Source organism: Rhinichthys klamathensis, unplaced genomic scaffold, assembly GCF_029890125.1.
Source record: "Rhinichthys klamathensis goyatoka isolate OS25496 unplaced genomic scaffold, OSU_Roscu_1.1 h1tg000055l_1, whole genome shotgun sequence".
Lineage (NCBI taxonomy): Eukaryota > Metazoa > Chordata > Actinopteri > Cypriniformes > Leuciscidae > Rhinichthys > Rhinichthys klamathensis.
Genome location: NW_026606600.1, coordinates 6,222,037 through 6,242,999, shown reverse-complemented (window position 1 = coordinate 6,242,999; position 20,963 = coordinate 6,222,037). Strand labels below are relative to the sequence as shown.

Below are 20,963 nucleotides of genomic sequence, written 5' to 3'. Positions count from 1 at the left end.
AGATGTTCAGAGTCAGTGTTGGTTTCATGTTCATTTATTATGTTTTCCCCCTCGTGGGTTTTTGATTTGTGTTTGTACTGTTTTTGTTATTAAACCCTCCTTGTTTTGCACTTGAGTTCTCTTCCTTGTTTTTGTACTAGTACCCGTGACAGAACGAACCGACCTCTTTGAGAACTCAGCAGCATGGAGGATTTTTGCTGGAGGTATATTGATGACGACGACTTGGATTGCCCTGATTACATCATTTCCACATTTGGATCAACCCAATTCTCTCCGATCGGCGGTGTCAGAAGGACTCCGCCAAACCTGGGTTCCAGCGGGGGGTTTTCGTACTTCTCTTCCCCAGCCAAGGAGCGGGAGAGGAGAGATTTTCGGGGGACCCGCCAGGTAATTTTTCGTGGGACCCGGGGAGGTTGTAAAGGAGGAGGAGGTGGTCGAGAGGAGGGTCAACATCACTCTCCATCCTGGCCCCCCTTCGATCCTGGACCGGTGGAAGACAGTTCTGGGCCGGCTTCTCGCCGTCATGGACGGAGGAGGAGGAGACGCCCGTCTGCCCAGCGAGAGACTGCTCACGTCCCGTCTGCCCAGCGAGAGACTGCTCACGTCCCGTCTGCCCAGCGAGAGACTGCTCACGTCCCGTCTGCCCAGCGAAAGACTGCTCACGTCCCGTCTGCCCAGCGAGAGACTGCTCACGTCCCGTCTGCCCAGCGAGAGACTGCTCACGTCCCGTCTGCCCAGCGAGAGACTGCTCACGTCCCGTCTGCCCAGCGAGAGACTGCTCACGTCCCGTCTGCCCAGCGAGAGACTGCTCACGTCCCGTCTGCCCAGCGAGAGACTGCTCCCGTCCCGTCTGCCCAGCGAGAGACTGCTCACGTCCCGTCTGCCCAGCGACAGACTGCTCACGTCCCGTCTGCCCAGCGAGAGACTGCTCCCGTCCCGTCTGCCCAGCGAGAGACTGCTCACGTCCCGTCTGCCCAGCGACAGACTGCTCACGTCCCGTCTGCCCAGCGAGAGACTGCTCACGTCCCGTCTGCCCAGCGAGAGACTGCTCACGTCCCGTCTGCCCAGCGACAGACTGCTCACGTCCCGTCTGCCCAGCGAGAGACTGCTCACGTCCCGTCTGCCCAGCGACAGACTGCTCACGTCCCGTCTGCCCAGCGAGAGACTGCTCACGTCCCGTCTGCCCAGCGAGAGACTGCTCACGTCCCGTCTGCCCAGCGAGAGACTGCTCACGTCCCGTCTGCCCAGCGAGAGACTGCTCACGTCCCGTCTGCCCAGCGAGAGACTGCTCACGTCCCGTCTGCCCAGCGAGAGACTGCTCACGTCCCGTCTGCCCAGCGAGAGACTGCTCACGTCCCGTCTGCCCAGCGAGAGACTGCTCACGTCCCGTCTGCCCAGCGAGAGACTGCTCACGTCCCGTCTGCCCAGCGAGAGACTGCTCACGTCCCGTCTGCCCAGCGAGAGACTGCTCACGTCCCGTCTGCCCAGCGAGAGCCAGCTCACGTCCCGTCTGCCCAGCGAGAGCCAGAGATCCCTTTTGGCATGGCCGCCAAAGTTGTGACAGACTATCTGGAGCGTCTGACTCGGATCTTGGAGAGGCAGGTCTGTGCTATGCCTGTTCCAGAGGCAGAGCCTATGCCTGTTCCTGAGCTGGAGCCGGAGGCAGAGCCAGTGCCTGTTCCTGAGCCGGAGGCAGAGCCAGTGCCTGTTCCTGAGCCGGAGGCAGAGCCAGTGCCTGTTCCTGAGCCGGAGCCGGAGGCAGAGCCAGTGCCTGTTCCTGAGCCGGAGCCGGAGGCAGAGCCGGAGCCGGAGCCGGAGCCGGAGCCAGTGCCTGTTCCTGAGCCGGAGCCGGAGGCAGAGCCAGTGCCTGTTCCAGAGCTAGAGCTCATGTCGGTGCCGGACCCAGTGTTTGTGTCTGTGTTTGTGTCTGTCTTTGTGACTGTTTCTGTTCTAGTGTCTGTTCCCGAGCCGGTGTCTGTTCCCGAGCCGGTGTCTGTTCCCGAGCCGGTGTCTGTTCCCGAAAGATCTGCTCCGCCCTGGCCGCCCGAGGGCTCTTCGCCGCCCTGGCCGCCCGAGGGCTCTTCGCCGCCCTGGCCGCCCGAGGGCTCTTCGCCGCCCTGGCCGCCCGAGGGCTCTTCGCCGCCCTGGCCGCCCGAGGGCTCTTCGCCGCCCTGGCCGCCCGAGGGCTCTTCGCCGCCCTGGCCGCCCGAGGGCTCTTCGCCGCCCTGGCCGCCCGAGGGCTCTTCGCCGCCCTGGCCGCCCGAGGGCTCTTCGCCGCCCTGGCCGCCCGAGGGCTCTTCGCCGCCCTGGCCGCCCGAGGGCTCTTCGCCCCCCTGGCCGCCCGAGGGCTCTTCGCCGCCCTGGCCGCCCGAGGGACTCTGTGTTTCTCCCTCGCCGCCCTATGGACTCTGTGTTTCTCCCTCACCGCCCTATGGACTCTGTGTTTCTCCCTCACCGCCCTATGGACTCTCTGTTTCGCCCTGGCCGCCCGATGTCCCTGTCCCGCCCTGGTCTGTCCCTCCCGTCCCGCCCTGGTCTGTCCCACCCTGGTCTATCCCTTCAGTCCCTCCGATCAGTCCCTTCCGTTCCGCCTTGATGTTTCCTTCCTGCCCCGCCCTAGCCTGATGGAGCGTCTGGTAGCCGCTCCGTAGGGAGGGGGTTATGTCACATGCCTGTCCTGTCTTGGGTTGCACATGGGTGTTGTTATGTTGTGCCATGTGCTGTTGTGATTGTTGATCCCTCCTCCTCGTTACCTGATTAGTGTTTGAGTTGTTCCACCTGTTCCCTCTTGATTTGTTCCCTTTTTAAGTCTCCTCTTGTATGCAGTCTTTGTCGGTTCGTTGTCATACGTCTTCCCAGTTCCTTGTCAATGTTCAGATGTTCAGAGTCAGTGTTGGTTTCATGTTCATTTATTATGTTTTCCCCCTCGTGGGTTTTTGATTTGTGTTTGTACTGTTTTTGTTATTAAACCCTCCTTGTTTTGCACTTGAGTTCTCTTCCTTGTTTTTGTACTAGTACCCGTGACAAATTGTTGGCATCAGGATAATTTCAAACAGTCATAGCATCAGCAGTGAGAGGAGGAGGCCCATTCAATTGCGCGTATTTAAATACGCGCAATTTACGGTATAGTGGGTGGGGACAGGCGCTGATTACCTGATGAACTACAGGTTTGGTACATAACACGCACACTGCGGTTTCACATCAAGCACTTTCTGCGTCTTGGCCATGGCACTATTAACGCTGCGTTCGCAAATATACGTACATCTGGCCCTCAGTCTGTGCATTCTCGAGGATTGGTGTGGAAGAATTCTCAGACAGATCATGGAATTCTGGAGCAATTTCCAGGTAAGGATCTATCGTCACCTATTCTCCCGAGTTGTCACATGAATTTGCACAATAACTGGTCTACATGCCTTTTCCAGGTGAGATGACCATCTGCCAGCTCAACCGTGTAAGACACTGGCCCTGTTTGTGCAATCACTACTGCTGGTAGCCATTCGACACCATTCCTATAGTTACGAGCTAGCACTTTGTCTGCAGGTCTGAAACAACTATGTTTTGCTTTTAGACAGCGTTCCATCTGAAGGTGTTGTTGCGCTTGAACAGTCTGTTTTGTTTTCAGGGGTTTCAACAAATTCAGATGTGTGCGATGTTGTCTTTTGCCGTACATAAGTACATTGTCTCTTGAACATAGCAGCGGCAGGAGACACTTTGGTGGTGGCATGGGGGGTGTTTCTGTAAGAAAGTAGAAAAGTGTCGAGGCGTTGATTCAGTGATCCTTTACCCTGTGTCGACTTAAGAGCTTTCATTGTCCGGACAAACCGCTCAGCAAGATGGTTAGTGGACGGGTGATAAGGTGCTGATCGAATGTGTTGAATCCCGTTGGCCTTCATAAAAGCCTCAAACTCCTCCGAGACTAGCTGAGGCCCATTGTCACTGACAAGTTGCTGTGGCAAGCCAAACCGATCAAAAATTGAACGAAGGGCTTCCACAGTTTTCATTGATGACGTGCATTTCATTACATCAACCTCTGGCCATTTGCTGTGGGACTAAAATTGAGTAAAAAATCACAAGAAGAACTAAAAACATATGGTCTTCGAATGGCCCTGCAAAATCAATATGGACTCTAACCCATGGTTCCTCGGGCCATTGCCAGTGGTGTAACGGGGTTGAGGGGTATTTCTCAGCTTTTGACATGCATTGCACATTTTTGCTTTTTCTTCAATCTCAGAGTCCACACCTGGCTACCAAAGGTAGCTATGGGCAATCTCCTTCATCTGAACAACTCCATAGTGTCCAGAATGAAGTTCCTCCAGTACTCGTCTCAATGGTGGTGGAATAATGACCCTTGAGCCCCACAGTAGACATCCAGATTCAACTGCAAGCTCATTTCTCCTGATCACAGAAGGCCTTAGGAAAGGAGACATTTCTCCCACTTCCCCTCTGAGCATGAGATCCCAAACCTTGAACATCACTGGGTCAGTACGTGTGTGCTTTTTTACCTGAGCTGCCGTTACTGGGGAATTGTTTACCTTTTTGTAGTAGAACATTTCTGCCTTTGCCGGTTCTGGATGTGTAGTGGGCAATGGCAGTCGGGAGAGCCCGGCAGCATTAGCATGATGTTCCGATATTCTATACTTGATATCATACTGATGGGCAGATAGAAAAAGGCCCAACGCTGCATTCTTGCGGCAGCAAGTGAAGGAATATTTATTATTGTCAGCCACTTTAAACATTGTAAAAACACAGTTTGAACATTAATTCTGCACTGTTCTGCTTACATACAGGTAAATAAAAAACTTAAATAATGATTAAATTCAAATGTATTGCACCTAAAAGTGAAATAAAAACTGTAACCTACTGTACTTAAAATATTAAGTAAAAAAAACTACTGTAGCCTACTTAATTAAAAAAACACAGGCTGTGTATTCATATTTAACCTTTTTAAACGTACATGTAAAATATTTTTCAAGGCGATCATTATTTAGAACTTATCACTTTATTGTTTCTATGGTGACGCGTCATTGTTTGTCACGTGACACACCGCAGCCACTAAATGACTAATGATCTGCTTTTATTTAATTTTTTTATTCAAAATATTCACAAATTTGTTAGCTATCGCATGAAATATTTGATATTCCGATTCACGAGTTCACACTTACAAATGATCAGAGAATAGATGGTTATGCGTATTTGGCGTGCTGTCCGGGGGGAGGGCTCCGAGCTCGGAAATTGGGCCCGAACCCAGAGTACTCCCCCCGTATCTCTGTTTAGGAAGATAACTAGGCAAGTGTGAGGAGATGGGGTGGTGGAGGGATGCTGAAAACTGTCGAGGAATATGGGTGAGTCGACTGAGTATATTTATAGGCTTTACTCGTGCTGATTGAGTGGACCTGTTGATTACTGATTGCTGACAGCTGGCTGGAATGACTTGATTGTTTGATCATTAGAACGTGTTCCTCCCGAACCTTGTTAATGAAACATCAATTCACGAGTTCACACTTACAAATGATCAGAGAATAGATGGTTATGCGTATTTGGCGTGCTGTCCGGGGGGAGGGCTCCGAGCTCGGAAATTGGGCCCGAACCCAGAGTACTCCCCATAAAGCAAAGTGAATAAAGGACAGCCGCCTGCTTAAAGACCCCCCGAAAAGAGCGCAGAGATTGGCGGGCTGGCATTTCAAGGAGAGCCTGGTTGTTTGGCTGGGAGAGCTCTTGCAGCGTCCGACGGGAGTTCAATGCTTACGGTGTCGGACGGGTAAGTATGGATGTTCGAACGGGAGGGTTTTTGTGGCAATGGTCACGGCATCGGAAAGGGTAAGCCTCACCAGTCAGGAAAGAGAAAAACATAGATGCTTGACTGGGAGGGTTTGGCTACGTCCTCTGGGAGATCAATACTCGCTAGACGGAGGAGGAGGAGATGAAGATGCTTGACCTGGGGAACTCTCGCTGTGTCCGCTGGGAGATCAATACTCGCTGGACGGAGAAAGAGAAGATATAAATACTCGACCGGGAAGGCTGTCTCTGGGTCCGCTGGGAGATCAATACTCGCTGGACGGAAAAAGAGAAGAAATAAATACTCGACCGGGAAGGCTCTCGCTGTGTCCGCTGGGAGATCAATACTCGCTGGACGGAGAAAAGAGAAGACATGGATGCTTGACCTGGAAGGCTCTCGCTGTGTCCGCTGGGAGATCAATACTCGCTGGACGGAGAAAGAGAAGACATGGATGCTCGACCGGGAAGGCTCTCGCTGTGTCCGCTGGGAGATCAATACTCGCTGGACGGAGAAAGAGAAGACATGGATGCTCGACCGGGAAGGCTCTCGCTGTGTCCGCTGGGAGATCAATACTCGCTGGACGGAGAAAGAGAAGACATGGATGCTCGAGTTTTTTTTTTTTTTTTTTTTTTTTTACCGATGAGGATTTGGTGGGCTTTTTTGATATGGAAACGATTAGTTCTGATGTAGGTTTGGAACGCGTCTGAGGACCATCTTCCAAGCGCTTGGATCTGCTGTTGGGAGAGGCCTTTTTGGGCTGCTGAGGTTGCTGCCCCGATGCGGAAGGAATGGCTGGAGAAATTCTCTGCTGGGATGCCTGATAGTTGGAGAACAGATTTTAGGTTTTTTTGGAACCAAAAGCGTGTCACGGGTTTGTTAGAGTCGTCTATGAACAGGGGTTCGAGATGGGATTTAGCATGAGAGTTTCTCAGTTGGAGGTATGCTAGTATAGTTTGGAAAGGTTGAATTGGTGACGAGAGGTTGAAAATATATATGAAGTGGCCTTTTTTGGTTTGGTCTGTTTTGCTTTGTTTGATCAGAAAAGAGATAGTTTCGCTGTCAAGCACTGAAAGATCTGAGATGTTTGGGTGGATTTTTGGGTCGAATCTGGAAGTGATAGCCAGTTCAGAGCATCTTAGGAAACCAAAAAAAAGCTAGAATTATCATGGCGTCGAGTGTGCGAGAGGTATTAAGGGATCGGTAGCCTGAGCGGAGGGTATGAATGCATTTAGTAAGAATATCTAACGTTATGGGTTGTCTGGTGTCCGGGCGGGTGGGCTGGGATCGTTGGATGCCTTTAATTAAGAGGGAGGTTTGTGAATTATTTATCTCCGGTGAGGGGGCGCCGTGAATCAATTTGTGAAAAAATTGGATGCCGCTTAAGTAACTTTTGATGGTGCCGACTTGGAGGCTCTTAACGCTGTTAAGGTAAGAGATGAAGGAGGTAATTGTAAGGAGGGAAAAATCAGGGAATGGCGTGTTGTAAGAAAGGTGGAAGGCTTTAAAACATCTCCATGCGGTCACATAGGATTGGAGAGTTCTGGGGGAAACTGCTTGGAGAATGGTGTCGAGCGATATGTTGAGGAGGGATTTTTGCGGGTGGGTTATGGGAATATTAATTCCGAATAATGAGGTACTGGAGTTGGTAGCTTGTCTGCCTCTGGAGCCAGCATCCTGAATTTCTGAAACATAAAGCGAGACAGAGAGTCAGCAATTTGGTTTTTTGACCCGGGGATGTGTTTAGCAATTAAGATAAATTGATCACATGCTGAAATCCAGATTAGACGTCTTAGAAGTGGCATCAGTGCGGGTGAATGGGAACGGCCTTTATTAATGCACTGGACTGTAGCTTCATTGTCACAATGCACTACGATACTGCTAGCAGTCCATTCTTTCCCCCACAGGAAGGCTGCTACTACGAGAGGGTAGAGCTCGAATAATGCCGAGGACTGTAGCGTGTCCTGTATTTGGGGGGGCCACGTAGACGCGAACCAGCGTCCTTGGCAGAACCCCCCAAAGCCGACTGAGGGGGCTGCATCTGTGAACAGCTGGATGTCGATGGGGGAGGAAATTAGATCCTTATAGAAAAATGATAGGCCGTTCCACTGTTTAAGAAAAGTTATCCATAGCCTGAGTTCGTCGTGGCATGCTGGAGTTAGGGAAATGAGATCCTCTAGTGCGTGAACTGAAGACGCGAGAGAGAGGAGATGAGAAATGAAAGGGCGGCCTTGTGGAATAATGCGCATGGCGAAGTTTAAGTGGCCGAGCATGGATAGGAGTTCGCGTTTGGAACACTTTGAACTGTCTACGAGGGTAGATGAGATGAGGATTATTCTATCGATTTTTTCCTTGGGCAGGGAGGCCTGGTATTTAACTGAATCTAGCTTAATGCCAAGGAACTCGATGGATGTGGCGGGACCCATGGTTTTTTCCTGGGCGATGGGAATTCCGAGCTCGGCAAATACTCTTTGAACTGTAAGGATCTGGGCTGCTGGAATGGCACCGGGAGGCGAAATTATTAGAAAATCGTCCAGCAGGTGAATGAGGTGAGGAATTGCGTAATTGTTTGACAAGATCCAGCAAATGGCTTCAGATAGCATGTCAAAAATTTTGGGGCTGCTTTTGCATCCAAAAGTTAAGCGTACGGCAAAATAGAATTTCCCATGCCAGGGCACTCCGAATAAGTGCCATGAATCCGGGTGGATGGGCATCACTTTAAAAGCCGAAGTGATGTCAATTTTTGCGAGCCAGGCACCCCGACCCACGATTTTTATGAGGTCGACTGCGTGATCTACGTCGTGATATTTGAGAGAAAATTCGTCGAGTGGGATCAGGCTGTTAATGCTTGGGAACAGGGATTTATGTGGAGCTGACAGATCGACTATGAGGCGTTTCTTACCTGAAAACTTTCTCGTAGCCACTCCAATGGGGCTAATGCGAAAAACTTTGAAAGGAGGCTCGTCAAAAGGGCCAATCATGAAGCCTGACTCGACTTCTTTTTTAATCAGGTTGTCTACCACGTTGGGCTCGGCGAGAGCCGATTGGAGATTATCGCAGATTATGTTTTGGGAGAGCGGACAAACCACTCCCGGTTTAAAACCGTGTTGTAGGCCAGACAGCAGATATTCAGTGAAGTCAGAGTCCGGGTGGTGAGCTAGTTCGATAGAAAGGCGAGAAATATTCACGGGAGTCGATAAATAATTTTTAGATTTTTTATTGACATCTTTAAAGACAGGGCATACAGGACGGGCATGAGCACCGCCACAGAAGCTGCATATGTGCAAGTACCGACAACGCTGCCTGGTGCACTTGCCGATATTAAAATTGTTGCAAGGCTGTTTGCTGTCCGTAAGTGCTCTGGAGCGGAAATTAGCCTCGTGTGGATATGGGTTGCTAGTCGCCGGTCTTGGTGTGTAGCTGGTGGATTTGACTGGTCCCGTTTCCGGGCATGGAGGAACGGAGGGGTTAACTTGAGGGCACGATATTGTGGAATGTGCCACTGACCTGCAGACCGCGCAAGAAATATTCCTGCAGCCAAGGAAAACTCTGCTGTGCAGGTCAGTGTCTAGTGCTCCCCAGTATGGGCATTGGTTCCACTGTGAAACCCTAACAGCGCATTTTGCTGAGAAGAGTTTGTGATATGTGTAAAAGTGCCCTCCCCCGTAGGACAACGCGAGCTCGGCTATCAGCGCTAAATAGTCGTTCAGTTCGCGTCGCCTATGAGGGAAGGCTGAGCAAATGATTTCTGTGAAGTGGCTGAAAGCGATTGAAAACTCAGAAAAAGAAAGTAAACGTGATGAATGTGTATTCTGTTTTTTTAAAGTGACTGAAAAATCCCCGCAGTCTAACTGGCGGTTAGAATCGGATACGGGAAGCAGAGAAAGTAAATGTGAAAGGTCTACATCCGCACCTGCCAGAATCTGTGCTCGGATGTTTTGAGTCACTGGGGGAGGCTCCAGAGCGACAGCGTTTGGTGGGACTGGCATCGGGGTAGCTGTGAAAAGAGAATATTGTGATTTGGCATTTAAGAGAGAGCTGTAAGGGAGAGAAGCCTGGGCTGCGACTATCGGCGGAGGCAGCCTCACGCTTAGGTCGGCCTGTGGGGCTTGAGAAGGAAAATTGAGAAAAGCATAAGGGGGAAAAGGAGGAAATAAATGAGATGCCTGAGCCTGTGTTGCAGGCGGAGGCGGTCTCGCACTTGCTTGAGCTGCAGGCCACTGAAAATGGGAGGGGTTAGCAGTAGTCGCGGGAAGGTGGTGGAAAGTTTGAGCCTGCACCGCTAGCGGAGGCAGCCTCACGCTAGCGTCTGCTATGGGAGCCGGAGGCCACTGCAGGGGAAAAGAGTTAGAAACAGCAGGAGGAAAACACTGGGAGGCAGAGGGTGACCCGGCGGGCCCAGCTGTGTATGGCACTGCGGCGGGAAGCGCCGTGCTGAAAAGCTCAGCTAAAGCGGGAGGCGAGTGAGGTCTCGTGGCGGTGGAATCTGGAGCGCGACCCAGGCTCGCAGAAATCCTGGCGCCGCGGGGTGAAGCGTGCGGCAAACCGAATCTTGCACGGGAAGGTGGCGGAGTCGGGCGAGGCGAATTCGGGGCCTCACGAGATTTTCCCGGCCTGCTGGCCGCCTTGGAACCTGGGGTGGATTTAGGAGAGAGATTTGATGATTGCAAGGTAACGTATAAGTTGTATAGTTGCGCTTTAGTCATCCTGCGCGAGGGCTGAATATCAGAGTTTATCAGCGCTTGTCTCAGACTCAAGACTGTCCACTTCCCAATAGGCGGAATCGTTGGTACGGCCGAACGATAGGAGGATGCCGGGGAGGAAGCTGGAGTCCTCGCCGGTGGAGGTGAGGGTAAACCTCGGCGTCTTGGCGTGCGAGGGGTTGCTTGCGCAGACCGGCGCCCGCGAGATGAAACGTGGGGCTCGGAGGCGGTATCCGGTGGAGAGGTTGTCCTGGGGCCAGCTGATGGCGGCGGAGGAACCGGAGCATGGTTAAGCTCGTCATCGGATGGTGAAAACTGCATTTGGGACATCGTAGCAAAGCGGTAAACCAAATGCTGAAAACTGTCGAGGAATATGGGTGAGTCGACTGAGTATATTTATAGGCTTTACTCGTGCTGATTGAGTGGACCTGTTGATTACTGATTGCTGACAGCTGGCTGGAATGACTTGATTGTTTGATCATTAGAACGTGTTCCTCCCGAACCTTGTTAATGAAACATCAATTGTCAAATATATGCAAGTGGAAATGTTATGTTGTTTAAACACCTTTATAACGATTGCGTTAGTTGAGCTATATGCGCCTCCATGTTAGTTTGTGCCACTGTTCAGAGAATCGGATCTGTTCGATTTACAGCACGTGAATTCGTCCACTTCTCCCGAAATACATGAAAGTAAGTGGCCGGTGAACTGGGAGAAGAATAGAGTTAACTTTAAAGTTACTTACACAATGTGTAACATTATCTGATATGAATAAAATGTGTCGTCTAATTATAATGGAAATTATTATTATTATTATCTTAAGTGTGTATTTTACAAATTCTAAATGTATTGTTTTTTTAGTACTTATGTGAATTTAAATGTCTGAAATCTAAAATAAACATTATGTGGTAAGGTTAAAAACACTGAATAATTGGGTATGTTTAGGTTTGGGAGTGTTAAGGGATCTTACATTTATCTATAAAATGGTAAAAGGGAAATTATACAGATATCTTTATTATATGAAATATATGTAAATAGTTAACGTTTTGTAGCTGTAAAATCATAATAATGTTACGTTTAAATGTTTACGTAAAAAAGTACGTTTTCTATCTTTGAAAATAATGTATTATAATACGTACGTATTAACAATGAGACCAGGCTGGTGATTGAGGTATAGTAGCTTCTTGACGGGACGCCGTCACCTTACTTCAGGGAAGTATTGTATTGTATTGTAAGTAAGTATTCAGGTAATTACCTCAAGATACTGTAGTTATTATTTAAACGACTGGAAGTTGTTTAAATTGTCCGTGGTGAAGAAGTCAGATTAAGTAGGTTGTATTTGTATTAAGAATTTCCACGACACACCAGAGATACCGCAGCTCCTGTGTCCATCTGCATCCGTACTGGTTTCCTATCTAGTAGAGGTCACCCAATAGAATTCGGGATTGTTGCGTCACATCGCAATGCATTGTGGGAATCACGGTACGGAAGTATGTACTGTATAGTAGGCAGTAGGTAATTAAAGTTGTAACGTTGGTCATTTGATAATATTAGGTTTAATTTAGGTTATTTTAAGGAAAATGGTTCAGTATTGCTGTATTGTGAACTGCTGTTATCGGTCTCACGATCGACAGGGCAAACGCCTCATAAATCACGTTAGTTTTCACCATTTTCCTACTTGGAAAAAAACACAAAAATTATCTGAAATTGAAAAATTGTCTGAAATTACGAAGAGGCGTCGGATGGCTTGGGTCGCCGCTGTACGGAGGAAAACCATCACCTTCGATAATATTTCCAAATACATGCTTGTTTGCTCACGGCACTTTCACAAAGGTAAGGTATTATTATCAAAGCTGTGCTCTATTTGCTTTGCTTTGTAGTCGACTCCGTTAGCATCGCGGCTAACTGATAACTGATATTTTATGACATGGTCAATAGATTTTCAGCTGCCAGAGTTAACTAGCTAGCTACATATGAATGTATTCATTTAGCAGTTAACTAAAGTTCCGCTGTTCAGATTAAAGCAGTACGTACATTGCTGTGTTTTGGGAGCAAGCTATTAAATATAAAAATACTGATGTAGCTGTTAGCCAAATCAGCATATCAATTCTCGATTAGCAATGCCACCTCTTTTATTCATCTAGATTTTGGTGGATCGACTAGGTTAGTATAATACTGACAGGCTATGGCATAATTTTTTCCTTACATTTCTAGAATACATCAGCCAATAGAAACACAAATGCAGTGGTAATTCCTATTCTATAGTCTCCTGCACTGGACCTTAAATGGTATTCTGTTGCTGAAGCTGTAGCTCTGTAGCTTAAAGGTGAACTAAGTAACTTTTTTACCTTAACCGAACAGCTTTGGAGTCATTGTAATGTTTATATTACTGATTTCGTGTTGAATGGTGGTCGTCTCGCACCCCCTGGTGCCTGTGAGCCGCAAAACCACCCTTGCAACTTTGGGCTCGCCGGCCTCAGTGTTAGGAAGTATCGTGTGATATCAGGTCTCGCGAGGTAACTAATTGCTTTATGGCAAAAAACAGATCTGATAAAATTCTGATAAAATGAGCATCAAACAGAAATAACCCGGCGCCGTATACATGTCGTGTTGGGCGCGCGCAGCTCTTAAAGGGGCCATACCTTATTTCCACTCGTTACAGCGTCCATCCTACTGAACAGGTACCGGTGTACAGGGGGAGGGGATCCGGCCGTGAGTGCGAGCCATCTCTGCGTGAGTGCTATTCACGACAGTACAAGTACTCCACAGCGACTCTAGGGGTCACTGTTTGACAAAAACGGAATTCCTACTTAGTGCTGCTTTAAATGCTAAAATGCTTTATTTATTATTAATAGCTTACATATTATTATATTGCTGGAGCTATGTAGTTAAATTGTTAATAGCTTAAAGTTATTCCATTGTTGTAAATCTCTTTGGATTTAAACATCTCTGCCAAATGAATACATGTTAATGTAAATCACACAATTGCTGCCAGCTACGTAACAGAAATTCTGTTTTTTTGTTGTTGTTGTTTTCAGGCAAGCCAGCATATGAAATGTTGCAGTGCGACCCTGATTGGGCACCGTCTCTACACCTTGGTCACACAGGGATCAGTGGAAATTCTGACAGATATCAGCGGAGGATTCAACGGCAGCAAGCTGCAGTTGTGTCACCCTTTACCACACCTTCTGACACATCCAATGACCCACCTGTTGACACACCGATGGCCGATGACACACCCTCTGACTCTGGGGAACAACAAGAGTGCAGCTTTTGTGGGCAGAGGCAAGCTGAGATCAACCGTTTGCCAGAGGAGAACAGGCAACTGAAGGAAGAGATCTGAGCGCTTCCTTGAAGGCAATGAAATGAAGGTGAAATACTACACTGGTCTGCATTGCTTCGCTGTTTTGATGAGTATGCTGGCACAGCTCCTTCCATGCCTACAGACAGGTTGAAAACTTTCACCTTTTCAGATGGTCCTTTTAACTTTGATGCGGCTGAGGCTGAACCTGCCAATTCAACATGTAGCACATCTATTTGGCTTAGACAGGAAGACAGTCTCAGTTGCTTTCAGAGACACCATAGCAGTAATGTTTTTACATTTCAGGCCACTGGTGCTCTGGCCAGAGAGGCATTGTCTGCGAGGTACCATGCCACATCAGTTTGTGGAGGCTTTCGGGGATCGTGTAGCAGTTGTTGTGGACTGTTTCGAGATTGGCATAGAGAGGGCATCCAATCTTAAAGCTAGGGTACAAACATTTTCCCACTACAAGCACAAACACACACTGAAATACTTAATCGGCATTACACCACAGGGAGCAATATCTTTCATTTCAAAAGGGTGGGGTGGTCGCGGGAGTGACAAACAGGTGATAGAGGAATGTAGTATTCTCAATCATCTGCTCCCTGGAGACTTGGTGCTGGCGGATCGTGGGTTTGACATCAGGGACAGTGTTGGACTGATGTGTGCTGAAGTGAAAACAGCCGACTTCACACGAGGCCGCTGTCAGTTGGAATGCTAAGGACGTGGAAGACACCAGGAGGATAGCGCACCTTAGGGTTCATGTGGAGAGGGTAATTGGTTGTGTTTGCGGAAAGTAGTACAGCATATTGAACGACACAATTCCACTGAGCATGATGGTTCCCTGTGAAGGTGAAAACACGGTCTTACTATACAAAATTGTGTGCTGTGCTCTGACTAATATGTGCCCCAGTGTTGTTATGAAACCATAATGTAACAGGAAAGCTGAACTATTATTATTGTCATTGTTACTGTTATATTGCTGTATGAAGACTGCTGTTCATTTTTGTTGTTAGAAGTTTTGTGAATATATAATGGCAGTTGTTTAAATAAAAATTCACAGTAACAATATATTGTGCCACATGAAATTGACTAATACATACACAATAAGAAAATGTGTACAGAACATGGATTAGTAAACAATAAGAAGTGCAGAACATGTAAGTAAAATAAATAATATTAAATCAAATTAATAAAATTTCATTTGAAAGTATGTAAAGTATGAACAATATAAGTTATTTTTTTAAATCACTGCAATACAATCTTGAGCGTGTCACAGTGTGTTTATGTATCTCTGTGTTTGTCAGCCTGTCTGTGTGCAGGTAGCACAGAGCCATGGTTCGCTGGCTGAAGGTGCTGTAGCGACTGACCGAATCCTGTTTTCCTTTCACTACTGAATAAATATGAACACATATGTTTAATTCACAAAACCTTGAATCATGTGATAGGGTGCCCCAATGTCTCTGACGTGCAGGTCATTGATTAACTTCATTTATGACGCATTGCGCAATCAAGAAACAGGTCCCCGTTGTTCTCATCCTTACACTGCTTGCAATTTGTGTTCAGGCACAAAGAATAAAAGAACTGATCCATTCAGGGTCTCAAGCTAGTTTTCCTCCTCATCAATTATTATGTCTGATAAGTGGATTTAAACACAAAACTACCCTTTGTCTTGAAGACAACCATTTGCGAACTAAACCCTCACGTGGTACACACCACGGATGGACAGATGCACACCACACATACCCGCACACAAACGTCCTTTGTGTGCAACTTAGGATAGAAATGTCCTTAAAGTATATAACATGGAATTTGTATCCGACCTTCCTGTATGCATGCATATCTAATTACTTTGGCTTATTCTATAGATGTAATTTGAGACTGTCTGTAACTTCGAATCTTAAGTTTATTTCTAAAGAAAGATTCCCCGACAGGATCACCTTCTGTAACTCTCCTTCTTGCTAGGTCATAAAACTGTATGACTCCCAAAAGGAATTCCAAGGGAATCACAGTTCCCACGTGAATTCTGATGGAGAAAGAGGAATAGACTCTGCAATCTTATATTGTCCATAAGTATAACCACTTAAGAAATGCATAAACATGAATTTGATATTTCCTAGGTCATGGTAGCCGGTATTATGGCTTTATAGTCGTGTGAAGGAACATTAAATGCTTATAAAATGCATATCTTATGTAACTCTGTATTCCGATAATCTTCATGTGACGTGTCTGATATGTCTGTAATTCCCTCAATCTAACGGAGCCGAATTCCGATAGCATAATGAAGTAAGGTGCATTATTTTACACATTTCATATTTCAGGAGCCGAACGGCTCAAATACAATCTCCTCATGACTCAGTCAAGTGGGCATCCCCCACAGGACAAAGAGAACTGTGTCCGCTTCAGATCCGCGGACGGTCATGTGTGGTTCGCGCAAACAGAGGCGTGAACCCTCCTCTCCATAAGAGACACAGAAGTTTCTTTCGGAGCACAAGAGAGCATTTTCCCTGTGAGAGGTTTCCGGTTCCATGGCTCCTTAGGGAGCTTTTACGCCGTGTTTCTCCGTTTTCTTTAATCTTTCTTTATTTTCTTACGTTTAGTTTCAGTGAAATGAACGTAATCGGCAACTTCAACTTTAAAGAGACTCTTTGAACCAACCCGCAACTGCACCTCAAAGGACATTCAAACTAACGCGCTTTGCCTGCTCTGAAAGACCACGTGAACGCGTGACACGAGGACAGAGACACACACACGCTTTCGTTCTCAGACACGGAGAACCATGCAAGTACCCGTTTTACCATGCTTTCAAGGTTTAAGATCTGTTGATTCTTGTTGTCTCAAAGGTTCTGTGTCTGTGATGAATTTTGACACAAGAAGATCTCTCCAGATCTCCTTACTCTCAATCTCTCTCTCCCTCAATCTCTCCCTCTCTCTCTCTCTTCCCAACTCTCTCTCCCTCTCCCTCATTTTTATCTTCCTCTCTCATCCAATTTATTTCGTGTTTGTAATGTTTTTCGTTTTGTTTGTTTCGGGTGTATACTGTACATATTCTGTGTGAAATTGTAGTCCAATGTATCCGTAGTTTCAATTATTAAAACCATATTCTTGATTGCTTTCTGTCTAAGAGCTTATATTACAAGTCAATGAAATGATGATCTTTATAGCTACAAAGCTTTACGAGTTGTTACTATTTCAGTAACCTAAATTTTATAAACACAAGAAAATTAATGTTCACGGCCGGAACATTGATATTTCTTGGAGTTTATAAAAAGGGATAACTTTGTTGAGAAGTTGGTAAGTTAATCTTACGGCTGTTTGCTGGACAAACCGATTGTTTGATAACTAAATTAATTCCCTTAAAGTTATCTCATATAATCGATCTGTAATGAGACGATTGATTTATGAATGAGGAATTATAATTCGTTATGATTTACCATTCATACATACGATCGATCTGTTTTCAATTTCGATAATTTAACTGTAATATGCAATATATTAATCATATTTCATGATTAATTATTAAAATTCCCTATAAATAATTTGAGCTAATTAAGGCAAATCTCGATGTTGCTACAGTGCCTCACTAAGGCTATGTTTACACGGAAACGATCTGAAGAGAAAACGCAAAAGTGGCGTTGCGTTATCACTTTTTATTCTGCGTTTAGACGAGTGTTATGGTTGGGAAATCCGCGTGCATATGGTGACGCAAAAGTGTGTGAAATTCGATGTAGTATGCACTCCAGGCGGCTAGGTGGCAATGTGAAGCACTGCCACACAACAACACCAATATCTTAGAATATTTTGTACAACTGCTGAAAAGACTCTAGTATGTTTTTCAGAGCTGCTAGGGCAACTTGAAGGTCCGACGTATGGAAATAATCTGACATGTTGGTTGTTATTTTCCTGTACTGGCGCATGCATGTGACGTAAACGCGTACGCGACGAGAGCCACCGTGAGCAGATTTGCGTTTTTACCGTTTAGACGGGAACGCGACGGTGGAGCGTTTTTAAGATTTCCACTCTGGAGGGTGGTTTCACTTTTTTGCGTTTTTAAGCCCCCAAAATGCCGTTGCCGTGTAAACGAAAGGCACATCCGATAAAATATTTTTACGTTTTCACCCGGAATCGTTCTCGTGTAAACGGGGCCTAAGCCCCACACACCGGAGATGGAACCACTAAACTACACAGTTCTCATTGTCACATGCTACCATGTCATCAAGTCCTTCAGGACCTCTACAGAGGCACCATAGTTTGTTTTTCTTCTGCAGAGCCCGTTTCTTTGGCCTGGATGTCATAGGGGGATCTGTGCGAGATGTCTGCGAGACTCCTGTTAAAGGCTTGGCATGCGGTGTTGTGGAGGCTGCCCTAGTGTAATGGTGAGCCACAAGCTCCGGCAGACACACTTTAATGGGACAATGTGTACTTTTTTATGTATTTTATTATTTAAAATCAATATTTTTATTCATAAATATGTCCTCAGTGGTGTACAAATACCTCTGCCAATTATCTGACTTATCCTCGTAAACAAAGAATTTATTATCTTTATGGGGCGGGTAGGTCCACGGAGGCTTCCATGTAGTTCCGCCATCTTGAAAAACTATAATAGCAGAGAGGGACAAAAAGTACAAGGCCAACGCGTTTCCACAACGCGTTTTCGTTCAGAGCCAGCGTGACGTAACTGAAAGCAGCAGAAACGGAGGAGCAGAGCAGTGAGAGGCGCTTGTCACTGCCCCGGCAAGTTTAAAAGGCTGCATTGCAAATCCTCGTCACCAGAAAAGTCCAAAATAGATTGTAAAAGGAAACGTGACCGGAAATTACAAAAAACACAAGTTAATGTCGGGATAGCTTATTCCAGGTGGATAGAGCTAATGCAGGAGAAAGATTTCAAAAGAGACGCTGAAGTTGCCTGCTTTCTTCTCGACAGGTAAGTCAATGTTACAGTCTTAATTACAAGCTTTTTTTCATTGTTTGGTTGTGTAATTTATTTTATAGACAGATGAACATTTATAGTTAAAAGTTGATGATGATATCTAACAATGCATGTACTTCAGAAAATATAACGAATAAAGAAGGCATAACTACTTATTACAATAGTTCATGTTTTTCACAGTCAGTAATTCATACTGTAACATTCGTTTGTTTGTTGTGTCAAGTTGCTGTTTGTTTGAAATGACAAACCTGTTCACCCGAAGGAACACTCAACGAAGTGCTATTAGAAGACACCCTGTCATAGCTTTTTGGTACATTATGGCTACCGTAGATGCAACGCGCATTTGAAAAAGCGAGGCGCTGGAGAGCACAATTCGTTTGAATGCAAAATACATTTTCACCGCTAGATGGGAGAAATTCCTACACATTGTCCCTTTAAGAAAGAACTCTCGTGCTTTAGCTAAACACATGCTCCAAAAGCCTGCATCAGGTAGAATTCTAACTACAACACAGTCTATCACAGTCCACACTACAAAGTCACAGAACTTTGACTCAGTCACAAAGATTTGTGTTTGCACTTGGCTGTAGTATTAATGTGTCTTCTTCAAGCTAATTTTACCATCAGTTACCTGGAGGTAGAAATTCATGTCATCCACACAGGCTCGTAGGATGTGGGCATTGCAGTGCTTAAACGTGCACTTGACTTCCAGACAGCCTTTTCCATAACAAGTGCAGTGGATGAGCCCATCAGGTGAGGCCCCAACTTCTGGAAAGGATGGATTTAATATGAACCCACATTGCTCCACCTTCAGGGTTTCATGCTGCGGTGCCATAATAGTGACATAGGCCTGCCTTGCCTCTTCCTCATGTTCTATCTCCCATCTGATGGCAGCTGTGGTGGCCGATTTATTTGGGTAGCAGACCTTCCTCACAGTTGAGATGGCAGGTTTGGAAACACTGGTGGACACAATGGCATGGATGTTGGATGCAGTTATCCTACCTGCTCTCAGGGCGTACCAGGCCGGTGATAGGTATTGCCGTTTTGTTTCGTCTTCCACCATAGCAGCCTGTGCCTCATTTACTGCAGTCGTGTCTGCGAGGCCCTCACATTGCTGTTGGAGGAGAGACAGCTCACATCCATACTTGCCTGTATCATGAAGCTGCAGCAAGGTCTTTTGCAGTATGCGAGGGGAGACAGGGTCTTTATAATGTTGATAATAGTCCTCCATCCCCGTCAGACAAACAGCCTTGCTGTGTGTGTGCAAAATGCTTAAAAAAGGTGACAGGTCAGAAAGTGTGGGGTTGTGTTCACATGAACTCATGTTACCAGCACGGGTACGAATACCAGGCCTGCCTTTTTCTCCACTGATGCGCCGGTCCAGTTCTTTCCGTTGAGCAGCGTCAGAGGAGAAATCAATTTTGTGGGCCACCTCCGCTCGAACCTTGTCCACATTAGAGGGCATCATCCAGTACGCTGGAACATCTGTAACCGTCTTGGTCCCCTGTATCCTCACTGCTGCCTCGATTTTGAACAGCAAAGCCCCAACATGGGTGCAAGACCCAGCAATGCCAGCCATGCATATGCAATGCCCATTATCAACCTTTCCACAGGACCCATGGCTGAAGTGGCGGTTCATTCAGCCGCTGGGAGTGCATAACCTAAAAAAGAATTGACGCAGCGCATTTGATAAGAGTGAGAGGGAATGTCTCCTCCAGATGTTGCACAATTGCAGCACACAAGTGTGGCTGCAAGGACGGATGGGGTGATGACACAACTGCTGCCACTTCCTCCTTTAAATTCATTAATTTAGCAGATGCTTTTAACCAAAGCAGTTAAAATGCAGAGACCTCAGTGAACCATGGCTGTCTTGCACACGGATCAGACTGAAAAATTTGAGCACTATTGTGTTTGACAAAAGCTTTTTTTCTGCACAAATAAATACAGACATTTGCAATAATATTTTACTACGTTGATAATCCACTAGTTTAGTTTAGTAAAATATCCATTTAAATTAGTTTACCGGCCGCCGTCCACCAATCAGGCGAGGTCGACGTCACAACCGGAACGATATCAAAATAGGAAGTGAGGCGTCTTGTTTGAACCGTGAACGGTGGGTTGTGTCTGAGGTGAATGTTAGTCAATATCATACCGGATTACAGAACTACCGGACGAAAACAGTAGATTATTGCACGTATGATAGGTGAGTAATTATTACTGAAGTGTAAAAAAACGCATAGACAAGCTTCATAGCTCACAGA

The 20,963-nt window shown here is 46.6% G+C and overlaps 1 protein-coding gene across 1 annotated transcript; it reads right to left on the bottom strand.

Annotated features, from left to right (window-relative positions):
* Nucleotides 1–7,232: 7,232 nt before the first annotated feature.
* Nucleotides 7,233–10,806, bottom strand: LOC130083381 (uncharacterized). The gene is made up of 3 exons (XM_056248388.1): nt 9,975–10,806; nt 9,687–9,881; nt 7,233–8,930 (listed from the first exon to the last, which is right to left on the bottom strand). Exons 1-3 carry the CDS (start codon nt 10,804–10,806, stop codon nt 7,381–7,383), a joined length of 2,577 nt encoding a protein of 858 aa, XP_056104363.1. The 3' UTR covers nt 7,233–7,380.
* Between the last annotated feature and the right edge of the window lie 10,157 nt (nt 10,807–20,963).